Below are 19,653 nucleotides of genomic sequence, written 5' to 3'. Positions count from 1 at the left end.
GCAGGTATGTGGATGTAAAAATGTTATAGGGTGAAGTGTGAGTTATAGCATTAATTGTAGGCTAGTGACTGTAGAAGTGAAGGCCAGGTTAAATAACGGGTCCTTGTGATTTGTGAATTGTATATGTGTGTGTTATGGTTGGTTGTGTATCAGACGGAAAAAAATGAAAGATTTGCTGAGAAAAAGTAGATGGGAATAGATAAATGAGTGGACAATTGACGACCCACTCACCTCTTTCACCCCAAGGCAAAGCATCCAAACACTGTCAGTCGTAGATGTTTGGCAGCAGACTTCCAGAGCTCAGACACTAGGCCAGGGGCGTCCAACATGCGGCCCGCGGGCCAAATGCGGCCCGCGAGACCTCGAGGTGCGGCCCGCGTAAGATCGGCAGCCAGGGCAACCGATCTTACGCGAGCCGCACCTCAAGCCCTGCTACTTACTTGTGGGAGGGTCTTCTGGACTGCACACAGAGGAAGCGGAGTTCACGTGACATCCTACTTCCTCTGTGCTTTAGCAGAGAAGGCAGAGGGAGGCCGCGCCCCCTGCTGAAGTCTGTAAGCGGCATCGAGGAGCTGCAGTCCAGGTAAGGGGGTGGGGAGGGTGTTTGAATGAGTATGCGTGATTGATGGAATGAATCTGTGAATGAATGATTATATGAATAAATGTGTGTGTGTGTGTGTGTGTGATAGCATGGATGTGTAAGTGCTGGAACCTAGGCATGATGGGACTGTGATTGCTGTTAGCACTCCTATCATGCCAAGTCAGCCAGTACATGCTGAAACCTGGCCAGCTGCCCCCCTTGTGTATTGATGCTGCCAGCAGTATGGGGTCTGCACTTACAGCCACCCTGTACCAGCATGTACTGCCTGACTTGGCATGAAAGGAGTGTGATTGCTAACAGCAATCACAGTCCCATAATGCCTAGGTTCCAGTATTTACTGGATGGATGTGTAAGTGCTGGAACCTAGGCATGATGGGACTGTGATTGCTGTTAGCAATCACACTCCTATCATGCCAAGTCAGCCAGTACATGCTGAAACATAGCTAGCTGCCCCCCTTGTGTAGTGATGCTGCCAGCAGTATGGGGTCTGCACATCACTTACAGCCACCCTGTACCAGTGTGTATTGGCTGACTTGGCATGATAGGAGTGTGATTGCTAACAGCAATCACAGTCCCATGATGCCTAGGTTCCAGTATTTACTGGATGGATGTGTAAGTGCTGGAACCTAGGCATGATGGGACTGTGATTGCTGTTAGCAATCACACTCCTATCATGCCAAGTCAGCCAGTACATGCTGAAACATAGCTAGCTGCCCCCCTTGTGTAGTGATGCTGCCAGCAGTATGGGGTCTGCACATCACTTACAGCCACCCTGTACCAGCATGTACTGGCTGATTTGGCATGATAGGAGTGTGATTGCTAACAGACTTTATTTTAATCTGCATATTTTATTAAAGGCCATATTTTTTGTCACAGTGAAAAATGAGTGCGGCCCGCGCACGTATACAATTCTGATGAAGTGGCCCACTGCAGAAAAAACTTGGACACCCCTGCACTAGGCCCTAGCGTAAGCTGGCTATTCCGGCGGAGGTAGCGGGCGTTGCCACACCGCAAACAGACGCAGCCAGGGGGGAGAAACTACCCTTACCATTAGGGACATTTGAGGCATGGCTGTAGCCAGGAAGCGACCTGGCAGAGAAGAGACGCTGGCACCACCACCAGCAGCAGCGTTGGAAAAGGCGAATGAGTGGGCAATTAACGACCCGCTCACCTGTTTCACCCCAGAGCAAAGCATCCAAACACTGTGTGTCCTAGACGTTTGGGAGCGGACTTTCAGAACTCTGATACAAGGCCCTAGCGTAAATTGGCTACACCGGCGGAAGAAGCAGACGTTGCCACACCGCAAACCAAGCGCAACCAGGGGGAGAAACTACCATGAACATTAGGACATTTGAGGCATTATTTCAGCCAGGAAGCGAACTGGCAAAAGATGCTGGCACCAGCAGCATTGGAAACGGAAAAAGGTGAATGAGTGGGCAATTGACGACCCGCTCACCTGTTTCACCCCAGGGCAAACAAGTGCAACCAGGGGGAGAAACTACCTTGACCATTAGGGAAAATTAACTTTCCAAGCTAAGAGCTGGGTACCCCAACTTGGGCAGATTGAATTTAAGAAAGGAAATCTGCTCCATCAGATAAGGTGCCATGTGTGAGCGCTGTGGACTCGTATGTTTCCAGTCATAGAAAACACGCGCTCACTTTGAACAGTGGTTGGCGGACATGATAGTAGCTGCTGCGCAACCCATGAGAGTGCAGGCCACACACTCTTCTTTTCATCCCAGTAGCTCAGAGGATCAAAATTAGGCACAGAAGGAACTTCACGGAGGTAAAGTTTGACCATTTCAGCAGCACTACTCTCCTTTCTGCTGCTAGCTCTGTCAGATGGTCCAACTATACTCCCAAGTGCCTCTTCCCAAAACGCAGCTGCTCCACTCAGCTGGATTGTGCTGCTTGTGGCACTGATGCTAAGGCTAGGAGTAGCAGACATCATCTCTTCCTCCTCCTGCACCTCTCCCTCCTCGCACAGCATTCCCATTTTACGCTGCCAGTCACGCACCTTTTGAACCAATTGCTCCCGGTAGCTACTGACAACATTGGATTTCATTGCTAGCTTTCCCTTAATCCTTGGATCGCAAAGGCACGCTAGCATCATTTTGGGACTTTCTTCCATGCATTTGCGAAGGTGTACTTTTTAGCAGATCCTTCAGCTTCCTTACTATTGCAGCTATGTCAGGATGTAGAGTGCCACCTTGAACAGCCTCACGGTTTTCAAGAAACACATCCATCTTGCTGCCTAGATGGGAGAACACTGGGATTACCTGGGCCAGACTGGCAGTGTTTGACCTTTTATTTTTCTGTGGCATCCCTGAATGGTTTAAGGACTGCCACTAGCTGGGCAATCCCAATATTATGCTCTGAGGCAAGATTATGGATTGCCCTCTGCTGCTCCAAAATCCTCTCCAGCATCTCTAAAGTGGAGTTACACCGCGTACTGACATCCTGTCGGAGGCAGTGTACGGGAAGACCTGCCCTCTCTTGCTGTTCCCTCAAAAGTTGGCTAGCCTTTTCACTATGGTGAAAGTGCCCAGCGATCTTTCTTTCTGCAGCGGGACAGAACTACTGCTGCCACATTAGTTCCTTCTGACATTGCTGCCTTCACTACAAGATGGATGATGTGGCCTGCACAGCGCACACCAACAATATGACCATCTCGCAGCGCTTTCACCATATTGGCACCTCCGTCAGTTACCACAAAACCAACTTCAACATTAGTGTCCGCCTCTGCTCCCACCCAAAGGCTAAACATTTTCCTCATTGCATGCAGAATATTTTCGGAAGTGTGCTTTTCATCCATCACTTCTGCATGGAGAAGGAATGACCGGTAGCCTGCTGCAGCAGCTTCCTTAGACACAGCGGGCTGCCACCAGTGTGCTGTCAAAGAAAGAAAGGCATGCTGCCCGCTAGGTGCACTCCACAAATCTGTTGTGAAATGAACACACTGACCAGCAGCCTTGGAAAGCTCCGCTTTCACTGCTGAAACACAGGACCGATACAGTGAGGGGACAATGTTCCTACTGAAAGTGGAACATGACGGAACTGTGTATTGTGGAGCCACAACCGCCATCAATTGTTTGAAAGGCTCCCCTTTAATCATGGAGAAGGATGCCCCTCCAACAGCAATAAACTGACCAATAAGTCAGGTTACTTTATTGGCCTGCTGTTTGGACATTGACCTCTCAGAGTGGAATGCCCCAAATTCTTCCAGGGTGGGCTGGACATGCAGTGCTCCGACCTGCCTTGGCCTCTGGCTTCCAGCACTAGCTTTTTTTAATTTGTTTTTTAATAGTACTACAGCTAGTACCTTGAAGCTTTTTCTTAGTACGGTTGTTGTCACGCAGTCAATCTTGAAAAGAAATTAGAAAATAAAATGCCACAGCAAAACAGTTAGCGTCACTGCTTGCTGAACAAAAACACACAGCACTTAGTGGCTGCAGTCACTAGCTCAACAAGTTCACTTCACTGATGGACTGAGGTGAGCAAAACACTAAGGGTACTAAAATAAAATAAAATGTAAAATGAGAAAATATTAATCTTTAGCAAAACAGTTACATCACTGCTTGCTGAACAAAAAAGAACACAGCACTTATGCAGCTGCACTCACTAGCCCAACAAGTTCACTTCACTGACGGACTGAGGTGAGCAAAACAAATGAAATTAAATATTACTTAAGAAAAATTGACTTGGTCTCTTGCTGTTGCTGTCACGACCACGAACACCAAGGCACTCACCACAGAAGTTCTTCTACCCAGAAGCCCACCACCAAGGGAGACCCCTAGTGACAGGGAGCTGGGGCTAGGATGATTCCAACAGTGAGGAGGCCTGGTGCCAGCGGATAGATAAAGGGCCGAGTCGAAATGCAAGGTGCAGGAATCACAACACCAGGAACCAGGAACAAACACAGCAGCGCAGAGGTTAAATAAAACGGATCGCCTGGATAGCAGGGTCGGTACACAAGCAGGTAGTCGGACAAGCCAGGCCGGTAACGGGGCGGGTAGTCGGGCGAGCCGAAACTGGAAACCAGGAGATACAGGCAAAAGTACAAAATCGCTAGGCAAAGAGTAATCAGGCAGGCAAAGGGTCAAAAACTTGGTAACGAACTTCAGAGAAACACTTCAGGCAATGAAGACCACAACAAGGTTCTGAATAGAGCATTTCTGGGGGTTTTAAAGCCGGTGCTCATTACAAGCTCCGCCCCCTGGACCGCATCACAGCAGTTCTGGGCAGTCTCCCAGGATCCCGCCTCCGGACCAGTCCAACTGCGCTCCCTTCATCACAGACAGGAGGAACACCGCTGGACTGGGAAAGTACAGAATACTTGGAATCAATGCCCCGTCGGGCATTATGATGCTGGACGGCAGCAAGGTCCCCAGATACTGTTTTCTGACCTCGACGCCGGCATCCAAGGGGTATCGGTCTCCTCCGGTAACTGCGGCACCCGATACCGAGTGAGTGACAGTAGCTAAAACAAAGCACAAACTAAAGAGCTGCAGCACCAGTACTAATAAGATTATCTTAACTATAAAATTATTAACTAAGTAAGTAATAATTAGGGTTTAGGGAGTTATTATATTAATTAATAATAAAATGAATGATCAAATTCTAGATTGAGTTTAAGGGTTGTAGTGGACTGGTTAATCTTTATGTGGGATAAATTATTAACCCTTCTACCTGACAGACTGTCTCAAGCAAAATAAGCTAATATATTAATATAGCTAATTAAGATAGCTAAAATGAATTATAATATTACTAAATATTAATGATTTTAGATTAGACACTAGTAGTTGTCTACACTAGTATACTATATATGACAATATATATAACAATATTAATGTATTAAATTATTATATATTATATTAAATTATTTATAAATTCTATTTTTTTAATAATTCTAACAATTCAGCAACTAAGTGAAGACAGGGCAGGCAGTAGGCACTGCCAGGGCAAGGGTACCCCAGTGCCACTGAGGCACTGTGTGCACTGTCAACTCAACAGCACTATACAGTTGATGACAGACAGAAGCACTGGAGAAAAAAAATGTAATTAAAAAATTACTAAATTATTAATTCAGTAGAAGTGAAGAAGAATACACTGTGAGAAAGAGGCAGGCTGAGGCTTACCAGTCTCACACAGAACAATCTCTCTCTGTAACGCTCGGATGCAGCACAGCAGTGTTGCCAAAGCAGTCACAGCAAAAATGAATAGATCTCTCAGGCAAGCTCTGGTCTTATAAAGGCGGTTTCGGAATTAAAAAAAACAGCAGCACAGGCATTGGTCGAGAACCTTAGCCTGACGTCACAAGAGCGAGCTGATTGGACAAACGAGGATCAGCTCACTCTTGTTTGAAAATTTGGCGGTTGCGTCTACATTTTACCGGCACTATATTCTGTTCTACGGTTCTTCAGATGTTCGCCCGAAGACGAATGCACAAGAGATTTATTATTCCAGAATCTGAAATGTTTTTTGTTTGAGCTATTGTTTTATTTATATTTAACTTAGAAACTATGTTGTAACTTTCTATTTCCTTTATTAATTGAGGCAAGGAAATTGAAGGCTGTGTAAGTAAGGCTGAGTCAATAAAATGTTATCTGCATATAATATTTTTAGATCTTTATTTACTGGTTATAGTTCAGGGGCGTCCAAAAATTCCCGGTGGGCCGGGTGATCCGTGTGCCGGCAGACCACATTCAAAGCAGCCGCCTCTTTTACTTCATTAAGTGGCCAGCGGAGGCGGTCTTACAGCCGCACGACGGCTGCTTTGAACTTCGCAGCCGCTTTAAACACGTGACGTTCGAGGGGGCGGGATCACAGAAGGTGTTCCTCGTGGCAAGGAGAGGGTCATCACATCGGAGGAGAGAGGAAATAAGAAAAAAAAATTTAAATATTACCAAAAAAAATTGTTAGGGGACCCATATTCAAGGGAGGGGGTGGCTGGGTTATGGCATTACAGAATAAATATAAACAGGGGTGTGTGTGGCTGGGAGTAATACACATGGCAGTGGGGGCATCAATAGACAAGAGGGTGGTTGGGCATCACATTAACCCCTTCAATCCCAGGGGTTTTTGGTACCTCAAAGCCCGGAGCAATTTTGCCATTTTTGCGCTATGTCGGTTCAGCGATTATTCACTTTTCCTGTGAATAGTGTACCCACGTAATCTATATATTGTTTTTTCAAGGAAAGATAGAGCTTTTTTTTGATACCATAGTTGGAGGATTAGCTGAAAATTTAGAATGAGAAATTTAGTAAAAAATCGAAAAAATCACCTAATTTTTGTTTTTAATTTTCCCTCTAAATCCTCACAAAATTAGGTAAAGTGACAGAAAAATTCCATCCAAATTTATCAATTCAGATGTCCTGATTTCAGAAATACCTAATTTATATAGAATTTTCATACTTTTCCAGCACATAAAGCCAACATACTATAAAGTGTACATTAGGGCTGCAACTAACGATTATTTTCATAATCAATTAGTTGGCCGATTATTTTGTCGATTAATCGGATAAAAAAAAATGAATGTAAATTTTTCATTTATTTAAAATAATTTAATAAACAATTGATGTTAAATACAAACAGCAGAATAAAAAAAACCTTGATAAAATGCATTTCTTGTCTTTATTTCCCAACCAGCACATTTTAGCCCAGGCTTGCCACGCTGCCTCCCAGACATGCCACGCTGCCTCCCAGACATGCCACGCTGCCTCCCAGACATGCCACGCTGCCTCCCACATTCCACTCCACGCTGCCTCCCACATATACCACTCCACGCTGCCTCCCACATATTCCACTCCACGCTGCCTCCCACATATGCCACTCCACGCTGCCTCCCACATATGCCACTCCACGCTGCCTCCCACATATGCCACTCCACGCTGCCTCCCACATATGCCACTCCATGCTGCCTCCCACATATGCCATTCCAAGCTGCCTCCCACATATGCCACTCCACGCTGCCTCCCACATATGCCACTCCACGCTGCCTCCCACATATGCCACTCCATGCTGCCTCCCACATATGCCACTCCACGCTGCCTCCCACATATGCCACTCCACGCTGCCTCCCACATATGCCACTCCACGCTGCCTCCCACATATGCCACTCCATGCTGCCTCCCACATATGCCACTCCACGCTGCCTCCCACATATGCCACTCCACCCCCACATATGCCACTGTGCCTGATACGCCTTATACCCCCTGATACACCACTCCATCCTCCCCAGACATGCCACACTGCCTCACTGCCCTCCCCACATATGCCACTCCACTCTACCCCCAGATATGCCTTATACACCCTGATACAGCACTCCGTCCTCCCCAGACATGCCACACTGCCCTCCCCACATATGCCTTATATACTGTATATGCCTTATACCCCCAGATATGTCACTCCATCCTCCCCAGATATCTCATAGTCCCCTCACAGAGTCAGAGACCTGTTCACAACACACACCATACTTTTATAAATAAGTACTGGGTTAATCTTCACTGCCCCCAGGATTTAGATTCCCCTTAGTTTGCCCCCCTTTACCTCTAACTGCGCCTTAAGTTAACTTTATTAAATTAATCAAATTAACCCTCAGTCCTCATCATTAAATTAACACTAAACACCCCATTAACCATAACTACCCCTAAATTAACGCTAAATACCCCATCAAAACTACCCTAAATTAACCCTAAACACCCCATTAACCATAACTGCCCCTAAATTAACCCTAAACACCCCATTAACCACAACTGCCTCAAATTAACCCCAAACACCCCATTAACCATAGCTGCCCCTAAATTAACCCTAAACACCCTATTAACCATAGCTGCCCCTAAACACCCCATTAACCATAACTGCCCCTAAATTAACCCCCACCTCCCCTAACTTTCAGCAGCCCAAATATTAATTTTATACTTACAGTTAGATGAGTGTCACAGCCATGTGGTTCTGGCCTTCTGGGAGAAGGAAGGGGGCGGGGCCAGTTGTCACAGTGATTACAGGGAGGGACTGGTAAGTAGGAGCTGCTGCTGTGAGTCAGACTAAACGGATTATATAATGAGGGGTATTTTTCAGAGCGTTTGCTCTGAAAAAACCCTCATTTTATAATCGATAATAATCGATTCAACTAATCGATAATGAAATTCGTTGGCAACGAATTTCATTATCGATTATTAGCGATTTTATCGATTAGTTGTTGCAGCCCTAGTGTACATTACTTTATACAAAGCCGTTCAATTTTGACATTAGGTATGATGGGACTGCAACTCTAATGTTAAACAAATAAAACAAAAACACCCACAAAGGTATATATTTCTGTAAAGCAGACAATCCAGGCTATCCTATCAGGGGTATTTGGGCACTCTACATGCAGGCATTTGGCCACCAATCACTGTCAAAGGTGGCCACAGAAATTAGTTCCTGCACTTTTTTCAACAACGCGTCTTAGTATTTTGTAGTATTCTTAGGATTTTTTGTACGGGGTATGTGTTACGGCAGATAAATCTATCCTAAATTTTTTGTGGTTTTCTGGACATTACAGGGCATAAACGGGGCCATGCGCGTTATAGATTCCAAACGTGAAATTTTCACATTTTGCTTTAGTAGACCTATGTTTCATTTGGGGCTCTTTAGCACCCCCTAATTATAGATACCCAGAGTATCTCATCAAGAGCATTTGGACAATTTTCATGCAACCATGTGGCCGCCAATCACTGCCAAAGTCAGCTGTAGCAATAATTTCATGCGCTTTTTTCGCCAACACATCTGTGTTGCTGATGATATTTTGCACATGGTATAAGTTACGGCAGAGAAATCCAGCCTAAAGTGTTCAGCTGCCTCTCCTGACTACGGAAATACCCCACATGCCTAGTTTTTTTGTGGTTTTCTGGACATTACAGGGCATAAGTTGTAACGTGCTGGTATACTGGATCACGGTGTGTGCTAAGCCATTGCTATCTATGAAGCAGCTTAGCAGTCCCTCAGGAGAACATGTTCCCATAAAAGTATACATTTTTGGAAAGCAGTCTACCAGAGTATTTCACCAAGAGCATTTGGACATTTTCCTTGCAGCCATTTGGCCATCAATCACTGCCAAAGTCAGCCGTAGCAATAATTTCATGCGCTTTTTTTCGCCAACACATCTGTGTTGCTGAGGATATTTTGCACATGGTATATGTTATGGCAGAGAAATTCAGCCTAAAGTGTTCAGCCGCCTCTCCTGATTACGGAAATACCCCACATGCCTAGTTTTTTTTGGTGGTTTTCTGGACATTACAGGGCATAAGTTGTAATGTGCTGGCATACTGGATCACTGATTACGGAAATACCCCACACGCATAGGTTTTTTATGCATATGGTTATTTATGTTTTTTTTTTTTTTTTTTAATTTGCAGGGCAAAAACTTATGGAATTGTGCCAATTGAAAATAACCCCCTGTGGCTCACCCTAACACAAAAAAATAAAAAAATAAAAAGTATAGCGGAAATTTAATAATCTACCTTGGTGTGGTAGATCATGAAGCACTCATTGATGCAGAGTCCTGGCAAAGAGGGACAGGAAGGGCAGTGGTACCTGGAGTCCTTACTAATACCCTTTTTGTAACAGACTCTGCATCTTTTCTGAGGCTTCTGTTTGGCACCAGTGGTGGGGATTGTAGAAGGAAAATGCCTGCCGGTAAGACGCAGGACATTCTCATCCTGCACGTTAGGGTTTGCCTGCTCAAAGAGGATATCCCTCAGGATTTTGAGCTGGAACTCTAGGAAGGTGTAGATCTTCCCAGTGGCACATTTCTTGTACGACACATATGTGTTGTACATGGCAACCTGGGTGAGGTAAATGGCCACCTTTTTGTACCAGGTCTTGGTCTTACGCAGCACCAGGTACGGCTGCAGACACTGGTCAGAAAGATCTACACCCCCCATGTTCTTGTTGTAATCGGTGATACACTGAGGCTTGAGCCCCTGAGTATCACCTTCCCCACATACACTGACAGTTACCACCTTCTCGTTGTGTATAGTGGAGAGGATATACACATCCTTCCTGTCAGTGTACCTGAGGGCCAACAGCTCCTGACTGCGCAGAGCACTGGTAGTGCCGCGCTTCTGTTTTGGGTACGTCAGAATTTTAGGATAACCCTTGCGGGTTGGCCTAACAGTGCCACATGCTGGGGTCTGCTGTGAAAATAAAAAATGGAACAAATCTGTGCTGGTATAAAAGTTATCCACCCAGACGTGGTAGCCCTTATTCACATAGGGGGACAGCAGGTCCCACACTATCTTCCCACTAGTACCCACAGATTATGGGCAGCCAGGGGGATCAAGGTGACTGTCCTTCCCTTCGTAGATTCTGAAGGAAACCGTATATCCCGTCCCACTCTCGCAAAGTTTATATAACTTTACACCGTACCTCGAGCGCTTGGACGGGATATACTGTTTGAAGTTCAGTCTACCCTTGAATAGGACTAGGGACTCGTCTATAGCCACATTTTGATCGGGGGTTTACATTTCAGGGAATTTACTTGAAAAATAATTAATAATGGGCCTCAATTTATATAAACGGTCAAATTGGGGGTGCATTGGGAATTGTCACTAAAATGTAAACATTTTAGGAGCTCAAAGTACCTGTTCCGGGACATTATTTGGGAAAAAGCAGGGGGCTTTTTGACAATGCCCATCACAAGGGTCAGGGCCCAAAATTTTCTGATTTCATGGGGGTCTGTGGGGTACCAGGTCTGGCTTCTGTCTCCTTGGTCAGCTGCCTGACACTGGGCTGCATAGATGTTTGTTTGAGCTGCTAGCAGCTCAAAAAACTCGGGGGCAAACATTAAATTGAAAAATTAGTTTGGCTCACTAGCATCAATGTCACATCTGAAGCCAGGAGTCTCAGTAAAAGCAAGGATTACTGGGTCAATCATATTTGGGGGCACCCAATTATATTTAGAGTCAGGCTCTCCACGCCTGGCTTTAGCAGATGGACCCTGGCCAACATCTTCTTCCTCTGACTCAGATGTAGATTCATCAGATACTGGATCAATATCTGATGCAGTCAGAGTGGCTTCGTCATCAGACTGAGTGAGGAAGTCATAAGCCTCCTCAGCTCTGAATACACGTTGCGCCATTGTACACGACACCTACCTACCCAATTTCTAAGACACTACACTATCCCCAATTCCCTCTAACCACCCACCAAACTAAACCCACTTTTTTTTTTATTTATTTTTTATTTTATTTTTTTTAACAGAAGCGACGCTGGCTTCTGCTGCACGAAGGGCTGTACGTACCGGGACGTCTTTGTGGGCGTGGAGTTTCTTTGTGGGCGTTTTTTGGACGTCCCGGTACGTCTATAGGGGATTGAAGGGGTTAACCAATACAAAAGGGCTGGGGGCATCAATACACAAGGGAGGGGGTTGGCTGGGGCATCACATAAATCAATACACAAGGGTGTGGGGGCATAAATGCACAAAGGGGGGCAATACACAAGGTTGTGGGGGACACACATTAATCAGTAGTAAAGGGAGCCTGGCTGGGGCATCAATACACAAGGGGGCAAAAATACAAAAGAGGCAGTTAATCACAAAGCAGTGTAGAAAATAAATGTTTTATGCTTAAGTGTGGCAGAGCCTGTCCTGGTGTGTGTCTGGGTGTCGATGTGGCAGAGCCTGTTTGGGTTTCGGTGTGGCAGACCCCATCCTGGTGTGTACAAAAAACAAAAACTGTCTGCGCAGACAGTTTTTGTTTTTTGTATACATTGTACAGCCAATACACTGTTTCTTGCTGCATGCTTACACCTGTTTGGTAGGCCTCGTATTACACATTTGTATTATTTGAGCCTGTGACTAGCTTAGCGCACCGACATTTTTTCTTTTCCCATCCTGGTGTGTGTCTGGGTGTCTGTGTGGCAGAGCCTGTGTGTGTGTGTTTGGGTGTAGAAAATAAATGTTTTATGCTTCAGTGAACCTGTCCAGGTGTGTGTCGGTGTGACAGACCCCGTCCTGGTGTGTATCTGGGAGTCGGGGTGGCAGAGCCTGTGTGTGTATAAAATAAATGTTTTATGCTTCAGTGTGGCAGAGCCTGTCCTGGTGTGTCGATGTGGCAGAGCCTTTCCTGTTATGTGTGTTTGGGTGTCTGTGTGGCAGAGCCTGTCCTGGAGTGTGTGTGTGTTTGGGTGTAGGTGTGGCAAGCCTGTCCTGGTGTGTGTGTTTGGGTGTCGGTGTGACAGACCCTGTCCTGGTGTGTGTTTGGGGGCCGGCGTGGCAGAGCCTGTCCTGGTGTCTATTTAGTCATCTGTTTCCTGGCACTTTACTTACTGTAGGAATAAATAGAACTATAATTTTTATTTATCCAGACATAAAACGCCCTCCTGAATTTGTAGTCACAAAACTTTCTTGGCCCAGATTCTGTCTTTTATTTATTTCCATAAAATGGCCACCAAAATCCTCAGCACCAGGTTTTAATCTGGCCCTGCCTCCAGTGTGCATCAGCCATCTTAAATCCTGTTTGTACCCACAGTGTGCTCCAGCATTGTGCAGTTTTATTTGGCTAAACCTTGTTTTAAATGGTTTGTGGACTGACTTTGTTTTACTGTTTAAGTAACTTAGTATTGATAGAATGACATATAAAAGTTGATCAAAAAAACTTTTCCACTGCTTTTTTCATTGTCACCAAATTAACCCTGTATTAATATGCTTTATAAAGCTAAAAGACCATATTTTCTCTCCGTGAAAAATGAGTGCGGCCCACGCGCTCATACATTTCTGATGAAGTGGCCCACTGCAGAAAAAACTTGGACACTCCTGTTATAGTTATTTCTTATAATAATTGCTAAAGGTTTAACAGATAAAATAGCAAGGAGTGGAGAGAGGGGGCATCCTTGCCTGGTTCCGTTAGTTAATCTATACCACCCTGAACATATATTTAGGCTGACAGTTCTAGTGGAAGAAGTATATAAAATCATAATGGCATTGTGTATCCATACCTCAAGTCCGAATGAACCGACCTTGTTGAAAGCTTTTGCGGGATCTAACGACAGGGTCAGAAGGGACTATTTTTTTTTTTTATCTCTGCTAAAATTGAAGCATAAAGTTTGATATCTACATTTATCAGAGAGATTGGTCTGTAGTTCCTCACGTCAGTAGGCTCTTTGTTGGGTTTTAGAATTGGCAAGACATTACCATTCTGATACGTTACGGGACGTAGCAATCTCATTAAGTACTGAGAGGAGGCATGGTGATATACATTCACTAAAACATTTGTAAAAAGAATTAGTAAACCCACCTGGTCCGGGAGTTTTATAATTATCATTTATTTTTTTATAGCTAATTTTATTTCTCCCAGTGTGAAGGGTCTATTTAATTCTTCTTTAAATTTTTCAGTCATTTTTGGAATAGGCGTCCGCTGTAAATATTCGTCGATCTGATTTGGCTCTGCAACTCCTTCTTAATTGTATAATTTATAATAATACTGATTAAAGATGTTTCCAATGTCGTTAACTAAAAGGTAAATTTTAATGTCTTGGACACCAGGGAGTTTGGGGATGAATTGGTAAGTCGGGGGGCAGAGTGGCATACCTGCGGGGCATAAAGCATACCTGGGGGGGCATAACGCATATCAGGGGAGCAGAATGGCATATCAGGTGGGCATAAAGTAAATTAGGAGAGCAGAGTGGCATATCAAGGGGCAGAATGTCTTATCTGGGGGGCATAAAGCATATCAGGGAAGCAGAGTGGCATATCTGGGGGGCATAAAGCATATTAGGGGAGCAGAGTGGCATATCTGGGGAGCAGAGTGGCATATCTATAAGTAAGGTGCATTATAAATTAAGGGGCGGACCTTAAAATGGCTTATGGCTATTGGTTTTCCAAATTTCTGTTTGTATATAACCTATGCTGGCTAACTGCATAATAGATACCATTCATTAGATAAAATACTGTTTTACCATTCCACTAATGTGTGTTTTTTTTTTTTCTTTTCTTTAAAGTAGCACCAAACTTTAAGGGTGCAGCCTATAATCGAGCCAATACGGTATAATAATACAGTATATTAATTATAATAATATAACACCATATTCAACTCCATTATGAGTCAGTTGTAACTTGTCTTTGACATTTAGCTTGCATAGTTAAACTATCTATCTAAACCTCTATAGGCTTTAAGAACTTTGTCACGTCGGTGCTCCATCATAAAAGCCCCCAGAGGAAGTGCCAGCGGCAGCAGAGGCTGCCCGAGAGGAGGATCCAGGTCCCCTGCAGCACTGCGGTGGATCTGGATCTTAGTATTGTAGTCAGACTTCTATTTGAGGTCTAATTATAAGATGACCTCGAATATAAGACGAGGCGTTTTTTCCAGAGCTCGTCTTATAATCGAGCAAATACAGTATAAGTGAATAGGAAGTGAAAAAAGTGAATAGGAACACTGTTTATTGTATCCATTTCTGATGTTTCTCTGATGTTCTTCCACTATAGTATGAGGGCTCTGGCTGTGTGTCACACATACTGTATTGTAGCCCACAGGGACAACTCAGTAAGTATATCACATTATTAGAGTGACAAGTCATTTGTTTTCTTTTATATATGAGCCTTTTGGATACTTTGCATGGGAACTCTCGCTGGAAGGGTATCTTTGTACATATTATTTTTGTGTTGTACATATAATTTATTCACTTATTATTTGGGTGTGCAGACACTTGTGTGGTTTTGATTGTATTTAATTTGGGGAATTTGTTCCTGTGTCTTTGCAGCACCACCTCACCAGAAGGTGTAATATTTATATTTAATTAGAACTTTGCACTTTTTTGTATTTTGAGTATTTTCAAAAATAACCAGCAACTTAGTGGGGTGGTGCCATCTGTATCTGATGCCTTGGGCCTTCAGCGTTTGTATCGCAGTTGTAAAGCTTCTTCTCTTAGTTCAAGTTTTCAGCTTTAAGTGTAGATCAGGGATATAGTACAAAAAAAGTATTTATTGACGGTGAAACTTCCTTTCTCCTTTTTGCTCTTTCTCTTATGACTCATTTTTCTACTCCCCTTTTCTCACCTCTTCTTCTCTTTTATTTAAAAAATGAAATGGTCTTACCGAGTGTTGAATAAATGAAAGCAGGCGTCGCTCATTTTAGAATTTCTCGAGGCTTGGCGTCTACAGTAAGGGTTAACTTAGGGGCAGTTATGGTTATTGGGGTGTTTAGGGTTAATTTAGGGGCAGTTATGGTTAATGGGATCTTCAGGGTTAATTTAAGGGCAGTTATGGTTGATGGGGTCTTTAGGGTTAATTTCATGCTGAGGACTGAGGGTTAATTTAATAAAGTTAACTTAAGGTGCAGTTAGAGGTAAAGGGGGGGCAAACTAAGGGGAATCTAAATCCTGGGGGCAGTGAAGATTATTAAGTAGGCAGGCAGGCAGGAGGGTTTATTGATGCTAACGAAATGGGCGGGGCCAATCAGTGTGACTGCAGGGAGGGACTGGGAAATAGTAACTCCTGTTAGTCACACTGAGTGACCCGAAGAATGGGATCATTTCAATGAACGACTCGAAATGATCCGATTCACTCTACTGATCCGAACTTCCTATCACTACCCGATGCCTGCCGGCCAGTCAGTCAGCCCGCCTCTGAGCGTTAATGACAAGCATGCGTACGTGCATGCAGCTACGTTATGATCCTGCCCCGCAGACAGCTCTCGACAATGGCACAGTATCTAAAACAGGATAATTGTGCTAAAATCCAGTGCACTTGCAGCAAGTTGGGCACATCATCCCGAATGTGCAAATAGGCAAAGGAATAAGGAGTCCCCTGGTGAGCTGGGTCTTTAGCTCTGGAGATTTTCTTAAGGTGCTGTGATGCCTTTAAAGTGCTGTATATCTTTAAGGTGTTTTTTCAGGAAGGTGCATAATGTTAAAAGTGGAATGGGCAAAGGGGCACAATCATATGGAGAATTCTGTACAATTCCCCCCACATCTGAACTGGGCTGCCACATTAATTAAAAAGACGTCTTAGCTATCATATCCATTAAAGTGCATATGATGGCTGGATTGTTTTTTTAAGTATATATGAGGTTACATAAGATTGTAGACAAGCTTGCTGAAAATTATATTGGGGGTGACACATGCTCAGGTCAGTTTAAGTGAAATTAAACGGGTAGAAAAACCAGCCAGACTACACACATTAGAAAATGTCAAGTTATAGCATTTTAAATGGTATAGTTGCTTTATGACATTTACATGTATTTATGTAGAAAAAAAAACAATAGTACACATGTGTCAAGACTGAAATACATGCAACCAGCGGAAGACTCAAAAACGGAAGGAACACAAAAGTGAGGTTAGTAGATACATGGTATCACCAATGATCCCGTTGATAAGGTCATTTCAGATGCAGTTAATGATGCGATATCATACATTCTGTCAACAAATAGTTAAGTCCAGAGAATGTTTGAATGAGAACTTAATTCTGGCTTAGGTGTATAATTTGATTGCTATTTAATTCATCAGCGTGTTTTTTTGATATTCCTGTATGTGCTACTATTTGAAACCTTGATTGTGTCTCCTTGCAGGTGCAGTATCACAGTTATTGAAGACTTGGCTTTCTCAGGTCTTGACAACTTGCATTCTCTGATTCTCACTGGTAACCCACTGAAATATTGTGCTCATCTATCCTTCTTTGGACTTAGGTCTTTACATAGACTTGTTGTAGTGGAAACATCTCTTATTTCTATTTTGGATCTTCCAATAGCACATCTGACATCTCTCCGAGAATTAAATGCTGGTAGCAATCTGATTAGCACACTGCATTTCCCAGAACATCTGCTCTTTCTCCATGTTCTTGACCTCCATGATAACCATATTACTGAAATTCACTTTAGAGACATTGTTAACCTAAGGGGTGCAAACACATTTAACCTCTCTCTTATAGTGTCTCGTAATCCGATTACATTAATTTCCCCTGGAGCGTTCAGCTTTGTTACCTTGCGGTTATTGCAAATACAAGGCTGTTTTCCTAATGCAGAGGCTCTAACCAAAGGCTTAAAAGCAATGTCTGGTCTTCAAGTTACAAACTTAGAAATTGGACACTATAGGAATTCTGCATTTAAAATCATCTTCCAGAATGAGCTTCTGAAGGGGCTCTGTGAGATGAAACTCAATGAACTAACAATTAATGGCATGTACTTCCAAACAACAAATACATTGCTTGACTGCTTACAGAATATTACATCTCTACGTTTGGTAAACTCCGATCTAAAGATATTTACCACTCAATCTGTGCTTTCTCCTAAACTTCAATATTTTGAACTCAAAAAGTGTATGCTCTCCAACTTTTCTTTGGAAATTGTTTCAATGTTCCCATCCCTCCGGGAGATCAGAATAACAGATAATCCAAAACTCTCTACGTTTACAGAACATTTAAATGATTTAAATATGCTTGAATTATTGGATTTGAGTAGAAATCAATTGATGATAAAGTCTTGCTGCAATCAGATAATCTCTGGCATACAGGTCCTATACCATCTCAACCTAAGTTACAATGTGCGTATTGGCTTTAGAAGTGAATTTCTAATTATGCCTCAGCTGTTGTCCTTAGATTTAAGTCACTCAGAGCTAGAAAATGTGGGAAAATTTCCAATTTTCATGCTTTTGGGCAAGCTAACTGTCCTTGATCTTTCATACACGTATTGTGAGTTCCTTATACATTGTTCATTTTGTGGGATGTATAATTTGAAATGGCTCAGTGTGTCGCACACTACCTTTGTTGATGGCATACTGGGTACTATATTCCGAAATATGACTCAACTCCGTTTTCTGGACCTATCTGCTTGTAACCTGGAGAACATTCCTATAGATACATTCAAAGGACTTGGATTATTGCAGGAGTTAGACCTGAGTAAGAACAGGTTGCTGGAGCTCAAATCAGCAGTGCTCAACTCACTTCCAGCACTTATTAATTTAGACCTCAGTGCTAACCACATCACAGGAATGGCTGACGACATAGCCAGGGTATTATCTGTAAGGATGACAAAAGTGGATATCTCTCAGAATCCATTCGACTGTTCTTGCAGTCAAGCTAATTTTTTGCTGTGGGTTCAGGAGCAAAAGAACAGGATCCTGCTTCACACGAACTATATGCTTTGCAAGAGTCCAGAAAACTGGAAAGGTTTGGGGTTGAGCAGTGTGACTTATGATTGTAGTATGGGCCTGTTTGTGGTTGTAGGTGCACTGGCCATTATACTTTGTAGCTCATTGGCAATTTTAGTATATTGCTGTTACTACCACAAATATTTGTACCTTATGTGCCACTGGTGTTATCAACACCTACATTCAGAACAGATGCAAGGAGAAGAGTATGATGCCTTTGTTATATTTTCAACTGCAGATGAAGAATGGGTAAGAGGAGACCTGGTTCCCAAGCTAGAAGAGGGTGTGCCACAATTTCGTCTTTGCCTACACTACCGAGATTTCATACCTGGTATCCCTATTACCTCCAACATAGTCAATGTACTCCTGAGAAGTCGCAATTCTCTGGTCATAATTTCTAAAAGCTTTATGCGGAGTCAGTGGTGCAGTTTTGAGTTTGAACTAGCGAAGTCCAGGCAGTTCATAGACAGTAAAGCAGCCATAATTATCATTCAGTTGGAGGCAGTAACAGATGCCCAGCTAAAGCAGATGCTTGGGCTCCACAAATACTTACGTAAGAACACTTACTTAAAGTGGGGGGATGGACCTATAGAGAGGAGAATATTTTGGGTACGTCTACGGGAAGCTTTAAAGCAGGGATATAATCAATTGAATCGTACTCCACAGTTAGAAGTCAGTAAAGGACCAGATGCATGAAACAAATTATACCTCAATAAGTGCAGTTCACAAATTAAAAAACAAAGTTGACTGTGTTATTGAATAGATAATACATAAATAAAACAAACTATGTTCTTGAATCCATCATACCCATTACAATCAATACAGTGTTACGAGTTTGCAGATTGTTTGGCTATAGGGGCACATTTCAGTCTCATTGATGGACTCATCTTATTTTTTTTTGAAGACAATATTGTCTTTATTCAAAATCAAGT

At 43.3% G+C, this 19,653-nt stretch overlaps 1 protein-coding gene across 1 annotated transcript in view; it reads left to right on the top strand.

The window, feature by feature from the left end:
- The window catches only part of TLR4 (toll like receptor 4), a 52,746-nt gene extending 33,296 nt beyond the window's left edge, over positions 1–19,450 (top strand). The window contains exon 3 of the mRNA XM_053473897.1: positions 17,146–19,450. Within this exon, the coding sequence (XP_053329872.1) occupies positions 17,146–19,417 (2,272 nt within the window). The 3' untranslated portion in view covers positions 19,418–19,450. The remainder of the gene's footprint in view (positions 1–17,145) is intronic.
- Positions 19,451–19,653: the final 203 nt, after the last annotated feature.

This window comes from Spea bombifrons, chromosome 8 (genome assembly GCF_027358695.1).
Source record: "Spea bombifrons isolate aSpeBom1 chromosome 8, aSpeBom1.2.pri, whole genome shotgun sequence".
Classification (NCBI taxonomy): Eukaryota; Metazoa; Chordata; class Amphibia; order Anura; family Pelobatidae; genus Spea; species Spea bombifrons.
Note: the sequence above shows the minus strand (reverse complement) of the source record. Positions and strands in the feature narration are given on the sequence as shown.